Consider the following 20,443-nt stretch of genomic DNA (forward strand, 5'->3'; position numbering starts at 1 on the left):
CTTCTAAGGTGAGGAGCAAATGAAGATAATTACAAAAAAAAAAAAAAATGTTGATTGCATTTGTATAACAATGTAAGATATGAATCTTATAAACTTAAAAAATGTCAAGCCTTACCCTGGGCATAATATAAATAATGAACAGGGTAGAAGTCTGTAATAATCCTAAATATTTTAAAAGCTTATAGAAAGAGATATGGAGAAAAGATGTAAAAAGGCTGTTGATACAAGATATAAAATAAATACACTAAAGATTATATGAACACAGTCAATTCCAGCATAGACGTACAAATTACAAGAAGAGTTGGAAACCACTAATTTCCTAGCAAAGATTTTGTTAAATGATAAACTTGTCTAAGAGACCATTGAAGCAACAGAAACAAATATTTTCATATACCTTTGTAAATTAATATAAACCTCCCTGTATCAAGTTTTTTTTTTATATCCTCTATCCAGTGTTTCCAGAATTTACTTTAAAATTAGAAATGTGGGCGCGCCTGGGTGGCTCAGTGGGTTAAGCCTAATTAAGGGTTAAGCCTTAAGCTTTCGGCTCAGGTCATGATCTCAGGGTCCTGGGATTGAGCCCTACATTGGGCTCTCTGCTCAGCAGGGAGCCTGCTTCCCCCTCTCTCTCTGCCTGCCTCTCTACCTACTTGTGATCTCTTTCTCTGTCAAATAAATAAATGAAATCTTAAAAAAAAATAAAATTAGAAATGTGGAGGGGTGCCTAGGTGGTTCGCTTGATTAAGCCTTTGAGTCTTGATTTCAACTCCGGTCTTAGAATGGTGAGTTCAAGCCCTGCATTGGGCTCCCTGCTGGGTGCAGAGCCTATTAAAAAATATTAAAAATGTGGACAGAAATTTATGCACAAGGATATTCATCCTTAATTTATTTACAAAAAAAAGAAAATTAGACCACTGTGGTTAAGTGTCTGACTCTTGGTTTCAGCACAGGCCATGATCTCAGGGACCTGTGATCGAGCCATACATCAGGCTCCCCATTCTGTAGGGTGTCTGCTTGTCTCCTCCTTCCTCTGCCCCTCCCCCTACCCTTTCTCCACATCTCTCTCTCCCTTTCTCTCTCTCTCTCTCTCTCAAATAAAGAAAGCTTAAAAAAAATAACGTACTCATATGACCAAGTATTTCAGGTATTTTACATTATTGTTCATAGAGAATTGCTTAACAATTTGGAGAAAATGCTTATCTTCAAATGTCAAGAAGAAAAAGTGAGGTGCAGAAGTGTTTTCATAGAATTATTTCAGTTGTATTAAGAACTCACTGAGGGGCACCTGGGTGGCTCAGTGGGTTAAAGCCTCTGCCTTCAGTTCAGGTCATGATCCCACAGTCCTGAGATCGAGCCCTGCATCAGGCTCTCTGCTCCGCAGGGAGCCTGCTTCCTCCTCTCTCTGCCTGCCTTTTTGCCTACTTGTGATCTCTGTCTACCAAATAAATAAATAAAATTAAAAAAAAAAAACTCACTGAAAAGTGACATGCTAAAATATTGACAAACTGGGGCGCCTGGGTGGCTCAGTGGGTTAAGCGTCTGCCTTCCGCTCAGGTCATGATCCCAGGATCTTGGGATCGAGTCGCTCAGTGGGAAGCCTGCCTCCCCTCTCTCTCTGACAGCCTCTCTGCCTACTTGTGATCTCCCTCTCTCTCTGTCAAGTAAATAAAGAAAATCTTCCAAAACAATTTTGGAATAATAAATTTTAAAAAATATATTGACAAACTAAAATGGTAATGGACATTATTTCTGGGTGATGTAATTAAAGACAATTTCACCCTTCATGTACCTATTTCTTTTCTTTTTTTCTTTTTTTTCTCAACATTTTATTTTTTTATTTTTTATTTTAAAGATTTTATTTATTTATTTGACAAAGATCACAAGTAGGCAGAGAGGCAGGCAGAGAGAGAGGGAGGAGTAGAGATCCCCATGTGGGGCTTGATTCCAGGATCCTGAGATCATGACCGGAGCTGAAGGCAGAGGCTTAACCCATTGAGCCATCAAGCACCCTATTAACATTTTAAAGTAATTCCTACACCCAGTGTGTGGCTTGAACTCAACCTTGAGATCGATAGTGGCACACTCTACTAACTGAGCTAGTCAGGCACTCTTCGTATACCTGTTTCCGTAGTTTTCTTCGGTGGGCTTGTATTCTTTTTTTTTTTTTTTTTCAAATCAAGGATTAAAAAACAGCATGTTTTGTGATAGTAATATAGGTCCATACAGTTTTAAACTTTTTTCTATGCTAGTTGATGGTTTTACCTTTTCCTCTTTTACTTAATTCTTTTATTTTTCTAAATTGTGGACTATTTCATACATGGAAGTACAGAAAATAATTTATTATTTTTATATTTTTACATTGGGACTTAATAAATATATCTTTAGCAATTAAATGAGAGTTATTAACATGTTTCCTACTTTTTTAAAAAAAAGGAATTAAACACGCAGATAAAGTTAATGCATTCTTATCCCATTCTGCCTTCTCACGTTTGAGAATTAACCACTGTTTTAAATTTGTAATATGTATACTTTTAGGCTTTAACTATATTTTTTTATCTATTCTATGTTTTAAACTTTAAATAAATGCTATTATATCACATGCAACTTTTACTTTTTGTCTTCACAACATTTGGGTGGATTTATTAAGATTAATATGTGAAGATCTAATTTCTTACTTTCACTTCTTTACTAATACTTTGAATAAATATAAAAATGTATCCATTCTTCTGTTACTAGCTATTTACATTGCTTACATTGATTCTTCTGTTACTAGCTATTTACATTGATTGTTTTTTCAAGAATAACAAAAGCTTGAGTTTGAACACTTCTCAACAGTTCACTCTTCACATATGGAATAGATGTTTAGTTTATATAGCTGGAAGTGGAATTGCTCCATCATAAGGCATGTGTATTTTTACATTGACCACCATTGTCCAAATGGTTGTACCAGTGTTACACTTTCATCCAGAAATATCTCCTTGCCAAGCAGACTTGTTGATTTTTTGCAAATCTAGTGGATATATCGTGGTATCTCATAGAATTTAAATTTGCATTTCTTTTATAAATAGCTTGGTTCTTTGTGTTTTCAGTGTTGAAAAGTACTGTTTTTCTCTCTGCTATAAATTACCTAGATTCCTTTAAGGTTTATACTTTTAGTTAAGTTTTAAAAATTGTTTTCTCTGTGAAGTTATCATTAAAGATACTCTTCTAGGGGGTGCCTGGGTGGCTCCATCAGTTAAGCATCTGTCTTTGACTCAGATCATGATCCCGGAGTCCTGGGATCGAGCCCCACATAGGACTCCCTGCTCAACAGAGAACCTGTTTCTTCCTATGCCACTTACCCTTTTCATGCTTTCTCTCATGCTCTCTCTCTCCCAAATAAATAAATTAAATCTTTTAAAAGAAAGATACTCTTCTATATTTTTTCCCTCTTCCGTCCCTGCGAAGATTTGGTTCTGGTGTTGTTTTTTTTCCGAGTCCAGGTCTTTTTGACTATGATTTTTCTTAATGGGTTATTGGACTCAACAGATTTTTTTTTCCCTCTTGAGTTAATTTAGAGGCTAAAAATTGTCCAGTTCATCAGTGTTTTAAGGTTTATTATCATACATCTTTTATAACAGCATCTTTTAATTTTTTTTTAAAGATTTTATTTATTTATTTGACACACAGAGAGAGAAATCACAAGTAGGCAGAGAGGCAGGCGGGGGGTGGGGGGGAAGCAGGCTCTCCGATGAGCAGGGAGCCCGATGTGGACCTCAATCCTAGGATCATAACCTGAGATCATAACCTGAGCTGAAGGCAGAGGCTTAACCCACTGAGCCACCCAGGCGCCCTAATTTTAAAATCTCTTCTGTGTTTAATTTTTTTCCTTTTTTGCATGTGTAAAATTATTTTATGTGCACTGTTTTTCTTTGTTACTCTAGAGGTGTGCTGCTTAGTATTTCAAAAGAAGGAGCTTGTAATTTTGTTGATCTTTTTTCTATTTTATCATTGATTACCTCTTTATGATTTCCCTTTAGTTGTGTTTATTCTGTACTGACTTTTTGACAAGCAAGTTGACTCAAGCATTTGACTCTTGATTTTGGCTCAGGTCATGATCTCATGTTGTGAGATTGAGTCCTGTGTTGGTCACCATGCTGGGCATGGAGCCTGCTTAAGATTCTCTCTGTCCCTCTCACTGTTCCCTCCCATCCCCACTCATACTCTGTCTCTCAAAATAAAAAAATAAAAATAAAAATAAATAAAAAATTCTCTGATAGCCTTATGGGGTCTTGCTGCTTTTTAAAAAATTTTTTATTTAAATGCAGTTAGCCAACATATAGTACGTCATTAGTTTCAGATGTAGTATTCAAAAATTTATCAGTTGGGTATTGTCTTGCTGCATTTAAAATTTTTTATCAGTATATTTTGCCATTTTAATTTTAATATGTCTCAGCATGGGTTTGGTTTTATTGATTTTGTTGGGGGTTCTCTGTGACTCCTGGATTTGGATATGTTTCCTTCTTCAAATTAGGGAAGTTTTCAGCTATTATCTCTTCAAATAAATACTCTGCCCCCCTTTCTCTCTCTTCTTCTGGGAATCCTGTAATGTGAATGTTACTACAGTTGATGGAGTCACTGAGTTCGTTAAGTCTATTCTCATTTTGCATAATTCTTTTTTCTCTCTTTTATTCATCTTGATTTCTTTCCATTATTCTTTCTCCTAGATCGTTAATTCCTTCCTCTGCTCTTCCAGCCTGCTGTTATTGCATCAAGCATGTTTCTAATCTTGTTTATTGCACTCCTCATCTCTGTTTGATTATTTTTTAAATCTCTGTATTAAGGGTCTTCAACTCTTTCTTCCATGTCCAGGGGGTGTCTTTGTCATAAGTACTTTAAATTTTCTGTCAGGCATGTTACTTATTTCTGTTTCACTTAGATCTGTAATCCTGGCCTTGTTGTGTTCTTTCATTTGGCACAGATTCCTCTTTCTTATTTTGTTGAAGTTGCTGTGCCTACTTCTATGTGTTAGGAAAGCTGGCTACATCGCCTGTTCTTGAGGGTAATGGTCTTAAGAAGAGGTCCTGTAGTGCCCTGAAGTGTAGTGTTCCCTGTTCTGCACGGCCTGGCACTTCCAGGAGTGTCTCCAACATGTGCTGCATGTGCTGTGCTATTGTGCCCTGGCTCTTTTTCTTTTCTCTCTCTCTCTTTTTTTTTAAGATTTTATTTTATTTATTTGACAGAGAGATCACAAGTAGGCAGAGAGGCAGGCAGAAAGAGAGGAGGAAGCAGGCTCCCTGCTGAGCAGAGAGTCTGATGCGGGACTCGATCCCAGGACCCTGAGATCATGACCTGAGCCAAAGGCAGAGGCTTAACCCACTGAGCCACCCAGGTGCCCCTGGCTTTTTTTTATCATCAAGGCTAGTCATCTGTAGAAGCTCTCTTTGCGTTTTTTGGGCAGTGTTTTGTTCCTGGCCTGAATGTGATTTTAACTAGAGCTCTGGAATCAATGCCCTGCATAACTCCTGAGTGGGGAGATGTTGTTCTAGAAGGGGCTTGGGGCATTCTTCTGACAGAGGGGTCCTGCTGTGCTGGGCTTAAGGCAAGAAGGACTGGGAAGGGCAGGTCCGCAAGAGCACGGAGAGATGAGACTTGATATAAGCGAGTTAGGTAGTGGGTGTTGCCTTTGTGCTCATTCCGGGAGGAGGCTCTACTTATGCTGAGGTGCAGGGTGCCTGCCAGTTTATTTGTTTCTGGAGGGGTCTGTCCTTGAAGCCTGCTTCTCTGGGATGCTTCAAGATGAACAAATAACCTCCCTATTTTGTACCCTATGCACTCTTCAGATAGCTATTTCCAGGCTCTCTGTGGCAGGCTGTTTGCCCTGCTTTCTCTCCAGGAACAGCCCCAGTGCTGAACTTTAGAACTTTAGGCTTTATGCCCTGCTGGTTTTAAGATGTCACAAAATTTGGGCTCTCTTGTTTTCCAATTGCTACAGGGATTGGTTTTCCTTGTGCACTCCTCTGTGTGGTAATCTGTCTCCATTCTCCATCATAATAGCTCCCTCCCCACCACAGTGGCCACAGTCCATTTCTCTCCCACGTGATGTCTCTGTACTTCTACCTTCTTCAGTGTGGCCTCTTCTCTACCTTTAGTTGTAGAGTTTGCTCTGCCAGTTTTCAGGTCAATTTCTGGGGTATTTAGAATGATTTGATAGTTATCTAGTTGTATTCATGGGACAAGGTGAGCCTAGGGTCCTCCTGCTCTGCTACCATCTTTCCAGTGGCTCCACTCCTGATCTAGTTTAAATTACTATAACTTCCAAGTGCATTGGATTTTTTTTTGTTGCTGTTGTTTCTGGTTTTTTATTTTATTTCTTTATTGTCAGAATTATGTGGTCAGTATAAATATCACATTTCTTAAGAATTTCTTTATGCGGGACGCCTGGGTGGCTCAGTGGGTTGAGCAGCTGCCTTTGGCTCAGGTCATGATCCCAGCGTCCTGGGATCGAGTCCCACATCGGGCTCCTTGCTCCGCGGGGAGCCTGCTTCTCCCTCTGACTCTGCCTTCCACTCTGCCTGTGCTCGCTCTCGCTCTCTCTCTGACAAATAAATAAATAAAATCTTAAACAACAAAAAAAAGAATTTCTTTATGCTTTAATAAAAATGTCCAGTTTTCAAAAATCCTATTTGTGAGTGAAAAGATTCCATATGCTGTAATTATTAGCAGTAAGGTTATAAATCAGTGTATTTTATCAAGTTTGTTAACTGTGTCCAAATCTGTACTTTAATCAAATTTTTACTTAATTTTCACTTCGAAGATATGTTAAAACCTCCCATTATAATTGGCATTTGTCAGTTTCTGCTTGCAGTTTTGTTAGTTTTCTCATTGTGGTTTTAATTTGTATTTGCCCAATAACAAAGGATGTTGGCCAGCTTTTAATGTGCTTACTGGTCATTTGTATATCCTCTTTGGAGACACAGCTATTTAAGTCCTTTGCTCATTTTTTTTTTTAAGTTCTTTTTTTCCCCCCCAGTAATCTCTACCCCCAACATGGGGCTCAAACTCATGAGCCCTAGATCAAGAGAAATGGGGCCAAAGGACCTCCAACCCCATTTTGCCCTCTCTAATGGCTAGTAGATTACTGTATGCACTGTGATTGTGGACTATTCATTGTCAAGTCTACTGTGGAACTGGGAAGGTGGGAAATTGAACTATGTGATGATATAAAACAGCCGAGATTCAGCTATTTTCTTCAATAAACACTTGCTGATTGCTGCAACTCTTTCTTACATTTCTATATTACTTAAATAGTCAATTCTGACATTTTTTGGCTAGTGTTCTTGTTGCTTTTAATGAAAGACCAGATTTTTAACTTCCTTTTTTTAACTACCTGTTTTTGCAGACATCACCTAGTTATAGAATTTTAAAATCCAGATTTATGGCTGCTTTCCCTAGAAACCTTGAAGATGTTATTCCATGGTATTCTGACCTCTGTTACTTTGTAAAAGACTGCTGTCAGTCTAAATAGTTTTTTTTGTTTGTTTTTGGGGTTTTTTTTTTGCCCATTGTGGAAAACAAATTTCTCTTTGCCTTTGTTTTTTGCAGTTTTTACTGCAATTTGTTGGCATATGGGTTTCTTTTAGTTCCTACAAAATGTATCCATATTTTTCAATATTGCGTTACTTCCACCTTCATAGTCTTCTGCAACTTTGGTAGAGGTGTGTTGGACTTTTCTGTCCTGCACCTCTCTTAACCTGTCTTACCTATTTCCCATCTTTAGGTGACATTCTTTGTAGTTTCTTATATTTGGTCTTCTAGTTCACTAAATCATCTAGTTCACTAAATTTCTCTTCTACATTGTCCAATTTCATTTTGTTGTGTAGTTGACAAAATTTGGTTTTGAATTCCTTTTAGTGTGGATTGTGTTTTCTCTGAGTGTCCTTTGCTCCATAGGGTGTGAAAGTATCCTCTCAAAATATTTTGGGTTTGAGTTTAATTTGTGCTGTTTCTCAAGGTCTTTACACATGATCAGTCAGTTTTTATTTTAACGTTTTGCCTTCATGCTCTCAGATTTCACAGGTAGTTTATACTTGGATCTCAGATTTCACAGGTAGTTTATACTTGGATCTCACGAGAATGTAGGAAGTCTTGAGTTTTTGCATTTTCATGAAACTTTTCCCCCCATCCAGTGCTCAAGGTAGATAGCAGACTTTCATGCTACATCTTCTGATCAGTGAGCAGATATTTTCTAGTTCCTTTTTCAGACACTTAAAAGCCCTTTCAGATCCTCAGCCTTGTATTAGGATCTCAGGTCCAGATTCTGTCTCTTCTGGGCACAACAATGTATCTGTTTTCTCATGGACATTAAAATGTCAACCAAGTCAGTGACTTCCTCAGTCAGTGCTATGAATAATCTATTTCTGGAACCCAGAGCTTTTTTCTTTCATTAACTATAACTGTTTATGGAACATTTTTGACTTTATCTTTTTTTTTTTTCTAAGATTTTATCTATTTATCTGACAGAGACATAGCCTGAGAGGGAACACAAGCACGGGGAGTGGGAGAGGGAGAATCAAGCTTCCCACTGAGCAGGGAGCCTGTTGTGGGGCTCGATCCCGAGGCCCTGGGATCACAACCCCAGCCGAAGGCAGACACTTAAAAACTGAGCAACTCAGGCACGCATTTTAGTATCTATAGCAGCTTAGTCTACTAGTTTGCTGTAAACAATTTTACTTGTCATTGACTTTATCCCTTTAAGATTATAAGAGCATTTTTTGAATAATTTTTGAAACTTGAATTGTTTTCATTACTAAATATATTTTAGGATTTTTTAAACTTAAAACATTGCTATTTATTGACTGAGCCGGATGTTCTATTAGGTTTTCACATATGTAATGTCGTGTAACTTAAAACTGTGAGATTGTGTTACTTTTTTTTAACAGATGAGAAAATTGGGGCGCCTGGGTGGCTCAGTGGCTTAAGCCGCTGCCTTCGGCTCGGGTCATGATCTCAGGGATCTGGGTTCGAGCCCCGCGTCGGGCTCTCTGCTCCGCAGGGAGCCTGCTTCCCTCTCTCTCTCTCTCTGCCTGCCTCTCTGCCTACTTGTGATCTCTGTCTGTCAAATAAATAAATAATCTTTAAAAAAAAAAAAAAAAAACACAGATGAGAAAATTAAGGCTCAAGGGCTTTTAAACAATTTGTCAAAGGTTAAACAATGTTAAGTGAAGGAGCCTGATTCAAATCTAGGTCTGTCAGCCTGGCTAGCTCAGTCGACTAAAGAGCGTGAGACTTTTTTTTTTTTTAAGATTTTATTTATTTGACAGGGAGAGAGAGACAATGTGAGAGAGGGGACACAAGCAGGGGGAGTGAGAGAGGGAGAAGCAGGCTTCCTGCTGAGCAGGGAGCCCAATGTGGAGCTCGATCCCAGGACCCCAGGATCATGACCTGAGCTGAAGGCAGACACTTAACAACTGAGCCACCCAGGCTCCCTGAGCACAGGACTCTTAAATCTAGGTCCATCAGACTGTATACTTCATGGCACTTTTTCATTTTACTAGTAGAAGCAAGAAAGCAATCATGATGAGGCAGCTCTATAACCCTTTGTTTATCAAAGTGTTGTGGTGCCTCAAATACATAACTTTTCATTGATTTGTTTTTGTTTCTGTTTTTGTTTTTGTTTTTTTCTTTAAAGGAGTTTTAGTCTTAGATCTTTCCATGCTGTTGAGGTAGAAAGAACAGTTTGTGTTGGTATTGTTACTTTTATGGGACTTGTGACTGAAATAAGGAAGTAAGATTATGGTTTATCTAAAGAAGACCCTTTGAGTATCACAAATGACAGAGTTTTGCTTTTAATTTGGGAGGAATTTCTAATATAGCTATGTAAAAAGTAGAATTATTTTGGAATAGGCAGCAAGTTTTTTTTAGTCAAGCACATACACATAGGAAATACAGTATAGATAAGAGGAATGAGTGATTGTGAACTCTGCCTGAAGGACATAAACCCAGAGAGAGATCTGGTTTACAGCACCCCCCCAACCCCCACTGTTTGTATATAAAGTTTTATTGTCATGCAACCATGGCTCATTTGTTTACATACTGTCTGTGGCTGCTTTTATGCTGTAACTGCAGAATTGGGTAGTCTGCAATGCCTAAAATATTTACTATCTGGCTTAATCTCCAAAAGTTTGTTGACCCTTCCTATAAAGTAAACTCCTGCAAAAATTATTTTACTTGATTTTTTAAAAAGATTTTATTAATTTATTTGACAGAGAGCAGGAGAGCACAGGCAGGGTGAGCAGCAGAGGCAGGGGCAAAACAGGCTCCCCACTGAGCAGGGAGCTCAAGGTGAGGCTCGATTCCAAGACCCTGGGATCATGACCTGAGCTGAAGGCAGTTGCTTAACTGACTGAGCCACCTAGACGCCCTGATTTTACTTGATTTATCCCATAAAAATGGAAGACTTTTCAAGTTAAGTCTAGTAATTCATTGGTTTTTCCCAAAATTATCATGTAAGCTACAATGTGGTCTCCTTTGCTAAAAGGAGATTCAGAGCATATGGGGAGTCATGTTCAGTTATGAAAGGTTGAGGTAAAATTTTTGTTTTTAAGTTTCAATGTGTACAGGGAGCCTGGGTGGCTCAGTTTGTTAAGCTTCGACTCTTGAGCTCAGATTATGAGATCAAGCCCCATGTCAGGGCTCCATGTTAGACATGGAGCCTCAAGATTCTCTCCCCCTCTGCCTGCTGCAAACCCCCGTCCCCCACCCACTCTCTGTCTCTCTCTCAAAAAATTAAATAAAAAATGAATAAAAAGTAAAGTTCTGATGCCTACAAGCCAGGTCCAAGGGACCCAGGAGGGATCCCACAAGACCAGCCAAGAGGGTCTTTGGCTTCATGCAGGACAGAAATTTACCAGGAGCCAGCAGGAGGTGAAAGCAGAGTTTATTGAGGATAATAGGGAGAGCAGTTACAGATGGACTGTCCCAGACACTTGGAAAGGAAAGGAGCCCAAGTCTTATCTTTGTTTGGGGGCTGGGGGGTTTTATTGAGGATGGTGGACTGACCTAAGTGTCCTCTCAGGTATCCAGGAACCAGTTAGAATAAGGACAAGGTCCAGGTGTCCATCATAAGTCACTTATTACTTGAGGCCAGGGTCTTGGCTTTAAGATGCCTAGCACAGTGGTTTAGATAATACCTACAGTGCTAGAAGACTCCAAAGATACCATTAACTTTGTCCCTTACAAGGAAGACATGCATTAAGGCAATTTGTAGGCCAGAAGTGCAGGTCCTTGCAAGAATAGAAGCAGGGAAAAAAAGCAAAAGGAACAAAACAGCTTTTGCTTTCATGGGGTCCCTTTGGTTTGCCTGTCTCAGTTCCATCAGCCTAATTAAAAACCCCAATCCTTTTCTTTTCTCTTAGCTTTTTTATTTTACCTATTCTACTCAAATGTAAAGCTCATTTAGCTTCAAATGAAGTTCATTGTGACCTCAGGCAAAGGGAGGAAACCACATGTTGGAGTGCTAGAAACAAACCTAATGTTTCTCTTATGGGAAGCAACAAGTGTCTAACAAGAAAAAGGAACTCTGTTCAGTGAGATCTTTGCTGACTTCTTGTACTCTGACCCCATGTTTTTAAAATATGTAGAACTATAATTCTTTAGGGTTCATTTCTAAATGAATACCTTTTTCTCACCAAACTTTTTTTTACTGTTTCTATAAATACGTGTTCCAGTATTCCTGTTGTTTGTTTTCTTTTGGCCAGCTGTTGAGGTTAAACTCGGTCACGTAGCACAAACTCTTCTAACTTCAATCTTAAATCTTCAGGTACATTCTATACTTATTACTTTGACCAGAATATTTTAGTACTTGTAACAGTACCATGTTAGCATGAATGAAAGTGTGTATATCTCATTTTCATTTTTCTCTGATGTCTCAAAAATACTCTTGGTATCTGTCATGTCAAATTTTAGAACATTTGTAAGCCATCAGTATGTTAGAACTCTCTGACCTCTTTCAGTCAATAAATAATAGATACTCAGCCTTTTCTGTCCAAGTTTCACTGGTGGTCTATATATAAATCTATCTGACCTTTGGTAGATTTGACAGTCTTCTTCCACTCCCTGAATTTTGGATGGCTGTCTTCATTGTGACTTTACATCTGAATTACATTAATGGGATTTAGTTCCCTTTTAAGAGTGCTAATAAACAGTTTTGTAATGACACTGGTATCAGTAATCTTGGAAGGAAGGATTAAGGAAGAAGATGGAAGCAATGCAAACATTAGGTAAAGGAATTATAATTTCCTCCTTTGGAAGCAAGGGTCTCTGGTACCATTCTGATTTGGGTTGATGTGAAGGAGTCAAGGCTGGAGAAAATTTTCTACATACCCACTGAGAGTAGGGTTATGGGTCTGCCATCCTCTCTGCTGTAGAATTTGTATTTATTTATTTATTTATTTATTTGACACAAAGAGAGAGTGAGCAAGGGAAGGAACACAAGCAGGGGGAGTGGGGAAGGGGAGTAGTAGGCTTCCTGCTGAGCCGGGAGCCTGATGCAGGGCTCAATCCCAGGACCCTGGGATCATGACCTGAGCAGATGCTTAACAACTGAGCCACCCAGGTGCCCCTAGAATTTATATTTTAATTCTTGTTTAGTGGAAAGGCAACAAATTGCTCCTTGGGTCAGAGATTGTGACAAAGGAAGAGAAACATTACCAGTTGTTAAAGCCTTTAAAAGAAGTGTGGAAGTTGAGTGCAAATTGGGCCCATGTAAGATGGTCAGGACTCCGGGAGTTTGTCCCCAGCTTGACTTCTGTCAAACTGTCTGTCTAACAAGGATATTTTTTCCTTCCCATTGTGAGATTTTCATCCTCAAGACACTGAATGCTTTTATTATTGCATGCTTTTGAAGAGGAAGTTGTTGGATTTTTGCCCAGTTTGGCTGCAAATGAGGTGGGAGGAGAAGCAGGAAAGTGAGCCAAAGTTTAACCATGCACTGTTTACCTCACATGTGTTGTGTCATGAGAAGGACAGGGATGCTGGGAAAGCTTCCATGCTCCAAGCTACTTTTCTTATTGAAGGTAACTTTTTAAAAGGAGAAGAAAAAATTAATAATGCAAATATATAGCAGTGTACTGGTATATCAGGCTGCCAACATGTAGTTTGACAATTCTTCTGCCAGACTTCTTTTGTTAAGACTAGGAAAGTGCCTAAAAGAGGCATAAAATAATTGAATTCTTGGTTGTATGGAAACTTAGGGATTATTTAATGAAATATGGCTCTTTAATTGGGTTGTTACAGTAATACATTTATACATTTTCCCGACACACAAACACCCCCCTCTTTCATAAAGTCCTTCAAAGCGTTCTCAGTGCTTTTAGAGAATGACAGAATCCCTTACATGACCTATAGGGCCCTGCATAGTCTCACCTTGCTTTTGTACTCCCCTTATATTTTCCTCCAGCCCTGCTGTCCTTCCTCCTCATAGAGATCTTTTTAACTCTTGACATGTTCTCATTCATACAAAGATAATATACGCATTTTGTATGAGTAAGGACTGCTTTTTTTTTTTTTTTTTTTTTGCTGCTTTCTGTATCACCAACAGCAAATATGATGCATGGCACATAGCTGTACCCATATATCTATTGAGTTCTAGAATCCCATCCATTGCATTTTCTGTAGTCACCTTTCATTTGAACTTCCCAAAGTATCACATTCTAGTTTGGAGTTGCTGTAAAGATAATGTAGTGTTTACAAAACTGAATAAAGGGGTGAGCGCCTGGGTGGCTCAGTCGTTAAACATCTGCCTTCAGCTTGGGTCATGATCCCAGGGTCCTGGGATTGAGCCCCGCATCAGGGCTTGCTCAATGGGAAGCCTGCTTCTCCCTCCCCTACTCCCGCTGCTTGTATTCCCTCTCTGGCTCCCTCTCTCTCCCTCTCTCTCTGTCAAATAGATAAATAAATACTCTTTAAAAACAAAAGCAAAAAACTGAAGAAAATATTTATAACCAAAAGAAGAAAAGGATAATATATAAAGAAGTCATATAAGTCACTAAGGTAAATATTTAAAACCCTAATAAATAGGGGAAGAATGTGAATACCTAAGTCATAAAAGAAAATCTCCTTAAAATGATTAAAAGAGATACGAGAAAATTTTTATTTTCTATAATTTTTCTATAGTTTTCTATAATTGTATAAATGAGATTCAGAGCAGAATGCTCCTTATCAATTAGTAAAAATTATTTTACTCAAGAGCAGTCTGAGAGGCCTGTTATATAGTCAGTGACTCCAGAGACTTTTGGGTTTAAAAGATAATTTTAGAGCCACGCAGGCTTAGTTTTAAGTCTTAGATCAATTGCTTAGTTAAATGTATGGCCTCTTGCAAATTGCTTTTGTTTCTCATTTGTAAACTGGGAACTTACCTTACAGGGATTTTGTTGTTAAATTTATCTGTTCATTCAGAAATATTCACTGAGAGTCTGCTTTGTGCCTGGCACTTTCTCAGGCACTGAGGATACAGCCGGGAACAAACATCCCTGCCGGGTAGAACTTCCATCCAATAATGGAGAGAGGAACAATAAACAAAGTGTACAAGATGTCTGGATAGTGTAGAGGGCTATAGAGGAAAATTGAAACAGGGAAGAGATAGTAAGTGTTATGTCACAGATAGTTTCATAGTTTCAAATAGGATGATCAGGAATTTCTCACTGAGACAGAAACATTTCAGCAAGGACTTCAAAGAAATAAGGGAGTAAGTCATATAAAGGTCTTGGGGAGAGATGTTCTAGGCAGAGAAAATGGAATAAGAGAATGTTGTTCCTGCTGTGGTTAAAGAAAGTATGGAAGCCAGTGTAGTAGGAGACGAGAGGAGGTGAAGGGCCTTGTGAGCTATGGCAAGCATGTTAGCTTTCACCCTAAGGTGGAAAGCCAATGCAGAGCTTTTGATGGGGAGGAGTGACATAATATGTATATTTTTTATATGGATTATATTGCTGTTGCATTTAAATGCTGTTGCATTTAAAACAAACCATGGTGTGGGAGAAGGGAACTTGAGGAAACTTAAGGAAACTTGAATAATTGAGTAAGGGTTGATGGTGATTTGGTCTAGTAGGAGCTGGAGGCAGAGAAGTCTTAAGTATACGTTTTCAAGATAGGTAAATCCTGGTCATAAGAGAATGAGTCAAAGGTGACGTTAAGATTGTCATCTTGAACAACTGGAAAGATGGAGTTGCCATTCATTAATAAAAGTAATGTGTAAAGTGCTTAGCCTGCTATGTGGCACCTATTGGTGCTCCATAAAGGATGGTTTAGAATAAAAGTAAAAGACTTTTCTTTTATCTGATACACTTCTGTCCATCTGCACAAACAAATAGAATATTTCACTAGAATAACTGGATAACAAATTATACATCTAGGTCCATTGGCATTCTAGTAAACTACTTCATCTGTTGGCCAGGAGGTCCCCCCCCCCAACCGAAAATAGGACTTTTATTTTTCCATATGACAATAAAACAGAAACGGCAAGCATATCAATAGTAATAAAGCTTTTTAAAAATCAAAGAAGAGGATGGCTCAGTGGGTTAAGGCCTCTGCCTTCGGCTCAAGTCATGATCCCAGGGTTCTGGGATCAAGCCCCGCATCGGGCTCTCTGCTCGGCGGGGAGCCTGCTTCCTCCTCTCTCTCTCTGCCTGCTTCTCTGCCTACTTGTGATCTCTGTCTGTCAAATAAATAAATAAAATCTTCAAAAACAATCAAAGAAGAAGCTTACTCTGTTAAAGTTTCATTTTATGAGTAACATACATGTGACTATGCCCATTTTTTTTCTCTTTCAGGATGCTGCCTTATGGCTGCTTAGCGACAGGAGATCGCTCTGGCCTCATTGAAGTTGTGAGCACCTCTGAAACAATTGCTGACATTCAGCTGAACAGTAGCAATGTGGCTGCTGCAGCAGCCTTCAACAAAGATGCCCTTCTGAACTGGCTTAAAGAATACAATTCTGGGTTAGTTTGTTTATCATTCTTCTGAACAAATAGCCGAACAAATAGCCAAACAAATAACTGTTCTTTCAAGTAGAATCATCTGTCCTAGAGGAAATGTTAGTGTTATTTATTGCTTTATTTCAGGTTAGATCAGAATGACAAATAGGCCTTCCTAAAGGCTCACAGATGGTTAGCATTAAATTCTGCTTCATCTAGATCAAATTTCAGAGCCTTGTAGTAGTTACAATCTAAGAATTTATGAATTTTTAAAATAATTTTTTGAATTTGTCAGCTTCTGTAATTATATGAATGTATAAACTTATTAGTAAGTTTTCAGTAGATTTTTACAGTAGAAGTAAGTGAGTAAGAAGTAAGTGATTGCTCCAAATTTTAAAAAAAACAGGGCTGGGAATTGTGTTATTATTGGTTACTCTGTTGGACATAGTATCATGGACATTTCACATTGAATTCCTTGTGAAATTCACAAGGAATTTCACATTGAGGGGAAACACTGCAGGTATTTTTGGCTAAAGACTTAAAAGTCAGATTTATATTTTATTCATTGGCAAAACCAAAGGACTTGAATGTAAGAATTAGTTTTCAAATTTTGATCTTAAGACCTTGTCTGTAAAGGGTCTGTATTATTAACTTCTAATTTAAGTTAGTGCTTTAAAGTGTTGTAACTATAATACTTAACTCTTAAATATGGAATTAAATTATTCTTACCTAGGGTTAGGTCAAAACTGACCAAAAAATGTCCTATAGTCCAGCATCAGCCAGCAAAGCAGACAGTCTCCTCTTGTTATGTATTTGAGCTTACTCCCAACCCCAGTGAAGCTCAGTCCCCAGGACATAGCAGTTTGAATGGCTGAGGTCCAGTTATCTGAAGTCTTGGAGACTTCCTGCTGACTCCTTTCTGCTCCGCTCCTGCAGTGTTCACCCTCCCTCTCTTGGCTGATCCAGAATGTTCTGCTCATAGCAGCTCCATATTGCCTTTGTATTCACTGCAGCTCATGGCAGCTCCGTGTTGCCTTTCTACTCACAATTAAAAAGGAAGCAAGTGTGAATTGGATCTCATCCTGTACTTTTGGAGACTGAAAACCTTTGTTGATTCTATTATTTATTTTTTTCTCTTTTTTCAGGGATGACCTAGACCGAGCCATTGAGGAGTTTACCTTGTCCTGTGCCGGCTACTGTGTAGCTTCTTATGTCCTTGGGATTGGTGATAGACATAGTGACAACATTATGGTCAAAAAAACCGGCCAGGTGAGCTGCTCCCTAGATCTGCTAAGGGCCTCGGTGATGCTATTACTTATATACAGCACAATCTCTTGTGCAATCCAGGCAGGTTCTTTAGTGATTCTTGGAGTCATGTCTTCATGCTTTCCTTTTATTTCCCAAACCTTGTTTCATATACCATCTGCTTCATATATTTGTTGGTTGTTTGCTTAAAGTAAGGTGATAAACACTTATCTACTGTTTGAAAAGTTATTGCAGTTATTTAAAATGACATTTCAATATAAGATTTGGGGAGAGGGGCACCTGGGTGGTGCAGTTAGTTGAGTGTCTGACTCTTGGTTTCACCTCAAGCCATAGTCTCAGGGTCATGGGATTGAGCCCCACTTCAGGCCCTGCACTCAGTGGGAAGTATGTTTGGGACTCTGTGTCCTTCTCCCTCTCTCCCTCCACCCCAGACTCTCTGTGTGTCTCTCATTCAAATGAATAAATAAATCTTAAAAAGTTTTTAAAAATGATTTCGGGAAGAATTATTGAGGTGGTCCTAGGACACTAAGCCAAAAAAAGCTTTGTCAAGGAAAAAGATGGGCAAAAAAGGAAATATAGTTGTAGTAGACTGTTGCCACATGACTTAGCTTTGAAATGGATTTACATAGCCTGAACAGTATAAACACTGAGTATTGATTTAACCAGAAATTACGAGGCACAGTAGTGCCTCATTGTGTAGTATTACATCCGCACAAAGTACTAAGTCTTTACCATCCATAATTTGCTTCATTTTTAAAAAGTGGAGGAAAGGGGCACCTGGGTGGCTCAGTGGGTTAAGCCGCTGCCTTCGGCTCAGGTCATGATCTCGGGGTCCCCGGATCGAGTCCCGCATCGGGCTCTCTGCTCAGCAGGGAGCGTGCATCCCTCTCTCTCTCTCTCTCTGCCTGCCTCTCTGCCTACTTGTGATTTCTCTCTGTCAAATAAACAAATAAAAATCTTTTTTTTTTAATTTAATTTTTTTATTTGTTTATTTGACAGACAGAGATTACAAGTAGACAGAGAGGCAGGCAGAGAGAGAGAGGGAAGGAAGCTCCCTGCAAAAAATTTTTTTATTTGTTTATTTGACAGACAGAGATTACAAGTAGACAGAGAGGCAGGCAGAGAGAGAGAAGAGAGGGAAGCAGGCTCCCTGCTGAGCAGAGAGCCCGATGCGGGACTTGATCCCAGGACTCTGGGATCATGACCTGAGCCGAAGGCAGCGGCTTAACCCACTGAGCCACCCAGGCGCCCAATAAATAAAAATCTTAAAAAAAAAAAAAAGTGGAGGAAAAACCCCTGAAAGAGTGGCGAGAAATTACCTCTAAATAGTAGCACTCAGGGTGTTGAGGGGGCTATAAGGCTTCTTTTTTATTTCCATAGTAGAAATATTGACCAAAATAGTTTGATATGTAGAACTATTTGACTTTTTAAAATCCGACATATTTATTATTTGGATGCATTTTTCTTTTTCTTTTTTCTTTTTTTCTTTCTTCCTTTTTTTTTTTTTTTTTTTTTTTTTTACTTGCACTTTTTAAACATTTGTCTTTCCCACTGGGTAAATGCAGTTCAATAGCTGGTCTGGGTTATTACTGAGTATAAAAGATCTTTGAATGATAGAAACACTCTTCTCAAGTGACCCAATAGCTTTTGAAAAGAGAAGAGGGCTCATGAACATTTTGTAATGTATGTAGTTATCAAATCAGTATGTTGTACACCTGAAACTAATGTAATACTGTGTTTCAACTATATGTCAATAAAAGGAGTGAAAAAAGGGCTCAGTTGAGGATCAGTGTGGTGTTGAGTCTAAGACTGCTGAAATATTGCCTTTCTCTTTGGAACTAAAGAAACAATAGAAATTAAGTGCCATTTGTTTTCCAGCTCTTCCACATTGACTTTGGACATATTCTTGGAAATTTCAAATCTAAATTTGGCATTAAAAGGGAACGGGTGCCTTTTATTCTTACCTATGATTTCATTCATGTGATTCAACAAGGAAAAACAGGAAACACAGAAAAGTTTGGCCGGTGAGTATTGTCCTCAGATAAACATATCTGACATTTTCTCATCTGACTAGCTAGACTAGCATTTTTTAGCTGAGATATATTTAGATCAGGTAAATATTCAGTCTGCTAACTGGGGGCTTTTGAGGAGTTTGCCTGTCAGATCCATGTTCTGGTTCAGAGAGGAGAAATATTTTAGTATATGTGCTGCCGAAGCGAGCACCAGAGAGGAGAAATAATATAGAAATTTGAAATAAGTTACTGTGTCTTATTCCAGTAGTACTTATACCATTTTTTATCTGTCTTAGAAAATTCTCTGAAACTGTTAAGACATTTCATAATGAGATGTTGGGAGCGACAGGCACTTTGCACTCATTCTAAGGGAGCCAGGGTTCCGAACTTTATAATTTCTAATCTAGTCCTCACTACTTGTTTCTAAGCACATTACTTGTCTTCTTGTCTTGTTTCTTTGTCTTAAAATAGGGACAAAAATAATTAAGTTTTAGGGCTATTTTGGAACAGCTGGTGGCTCAGTCAAGCATCCAACTCTTGATTTTGGCTCAGATCATGATCTCAGTTTCGTGGGATTAAGCCTCATTGTCAGGGCTCCTTGCTCAGTGCTGAGTCTGCTCCTCTCCCTCCACCCCTTTCCAAGCTTGTTTTCTGTCTCTCTCTCTCAAATAAATAAATATTTTTAAAAAGAATTTAGAGCAATTATAATAATTAGAGTTAAGTAATGTGATGTGACCAACTTATACTATATGCTTGCCACGTGATTGCTATTATCATTTCTACTTCTGCCTCGAGTTTCTGCAGAATATACCTCTTGGGTGTTCATTTGTTTGTTTATTTGTTTTGGGGTTTTTTGTGGGGGCAAAATTAGGAAAATAGTATTGGATGGTCCTTTTTTTTTTTTTTTTTTTTTAAGATTGATTTATTATTTGACAGAGAGAGAGACAGCTAAAGAGGGAACACAAGCAGGCGGGTGGGAGAGGGAGAAGCAGGCTTCCCACTGAGCAGGGAGCCCAATGCCGGGCTTGATCCCAGGACTCTGGGATCATGACCTGAGCCAAAGGCAGATGCTTAATTGACTGAGCCACCCGGGCGCCCCTTGAATAACTGTCTTTAAGAGGAGAGAGAGGAAAAATAAAAAAATAAAAAGAGGAGAGAGAGGGAAAGCAGTGCAAAAGTATTGATACTAATTGGGGGGAAATCAAATAAATTAGT

The 20,443-nt window shown here is 38.7% G+C and overlaps 1 protein-coding gene across 5 annotated transcripts in view; it reads left to right on the forward strand.

Moving 5' to 3' along the window:
* The window catches only part of PIK3CB (phosphatidylinositol-4,5-bisphosphate 3-kinase catalytic subunit beta), a 203,417-nt gene that overhangs the window by 180,204 nt on the left and 2,770 nt on the right, over window positions 1-20,443 (forward strand). For all 5 annotated transcript variants that reach the window (XM_082690404.1, XM_082690405.1, XM_082690406.1 and 2 more), the window contains 3 exons: window positions 15,807-15,974; window positions 17,096-17,219; window positions 19,095-19,240. In XM_082690404.1, the coding sequence (XP_082546530.1) occupies window positions 15,807-15,974; window positions 17,096-17,219; window positions 19,095-19,240 (438 nt within the window). The remainder of the gene's footprint in view (window positions 1-15,806; window positions 15,975-17,095; window positions 17,220-19,094; window positions 19,241-20,443) is intronic.

The sequence above is a fragment of the Mustela nivalis genome (genome assembly GCF_964662115.1).
Source record: "Mustela nivalis genome assembly, chromosome: 1".
Lineage (NCBI taxonomy): Eukaryota > Metazoa > Chordata > Mammalia > Carnivora > Mustelidae > Mustela > Mustela nivalis.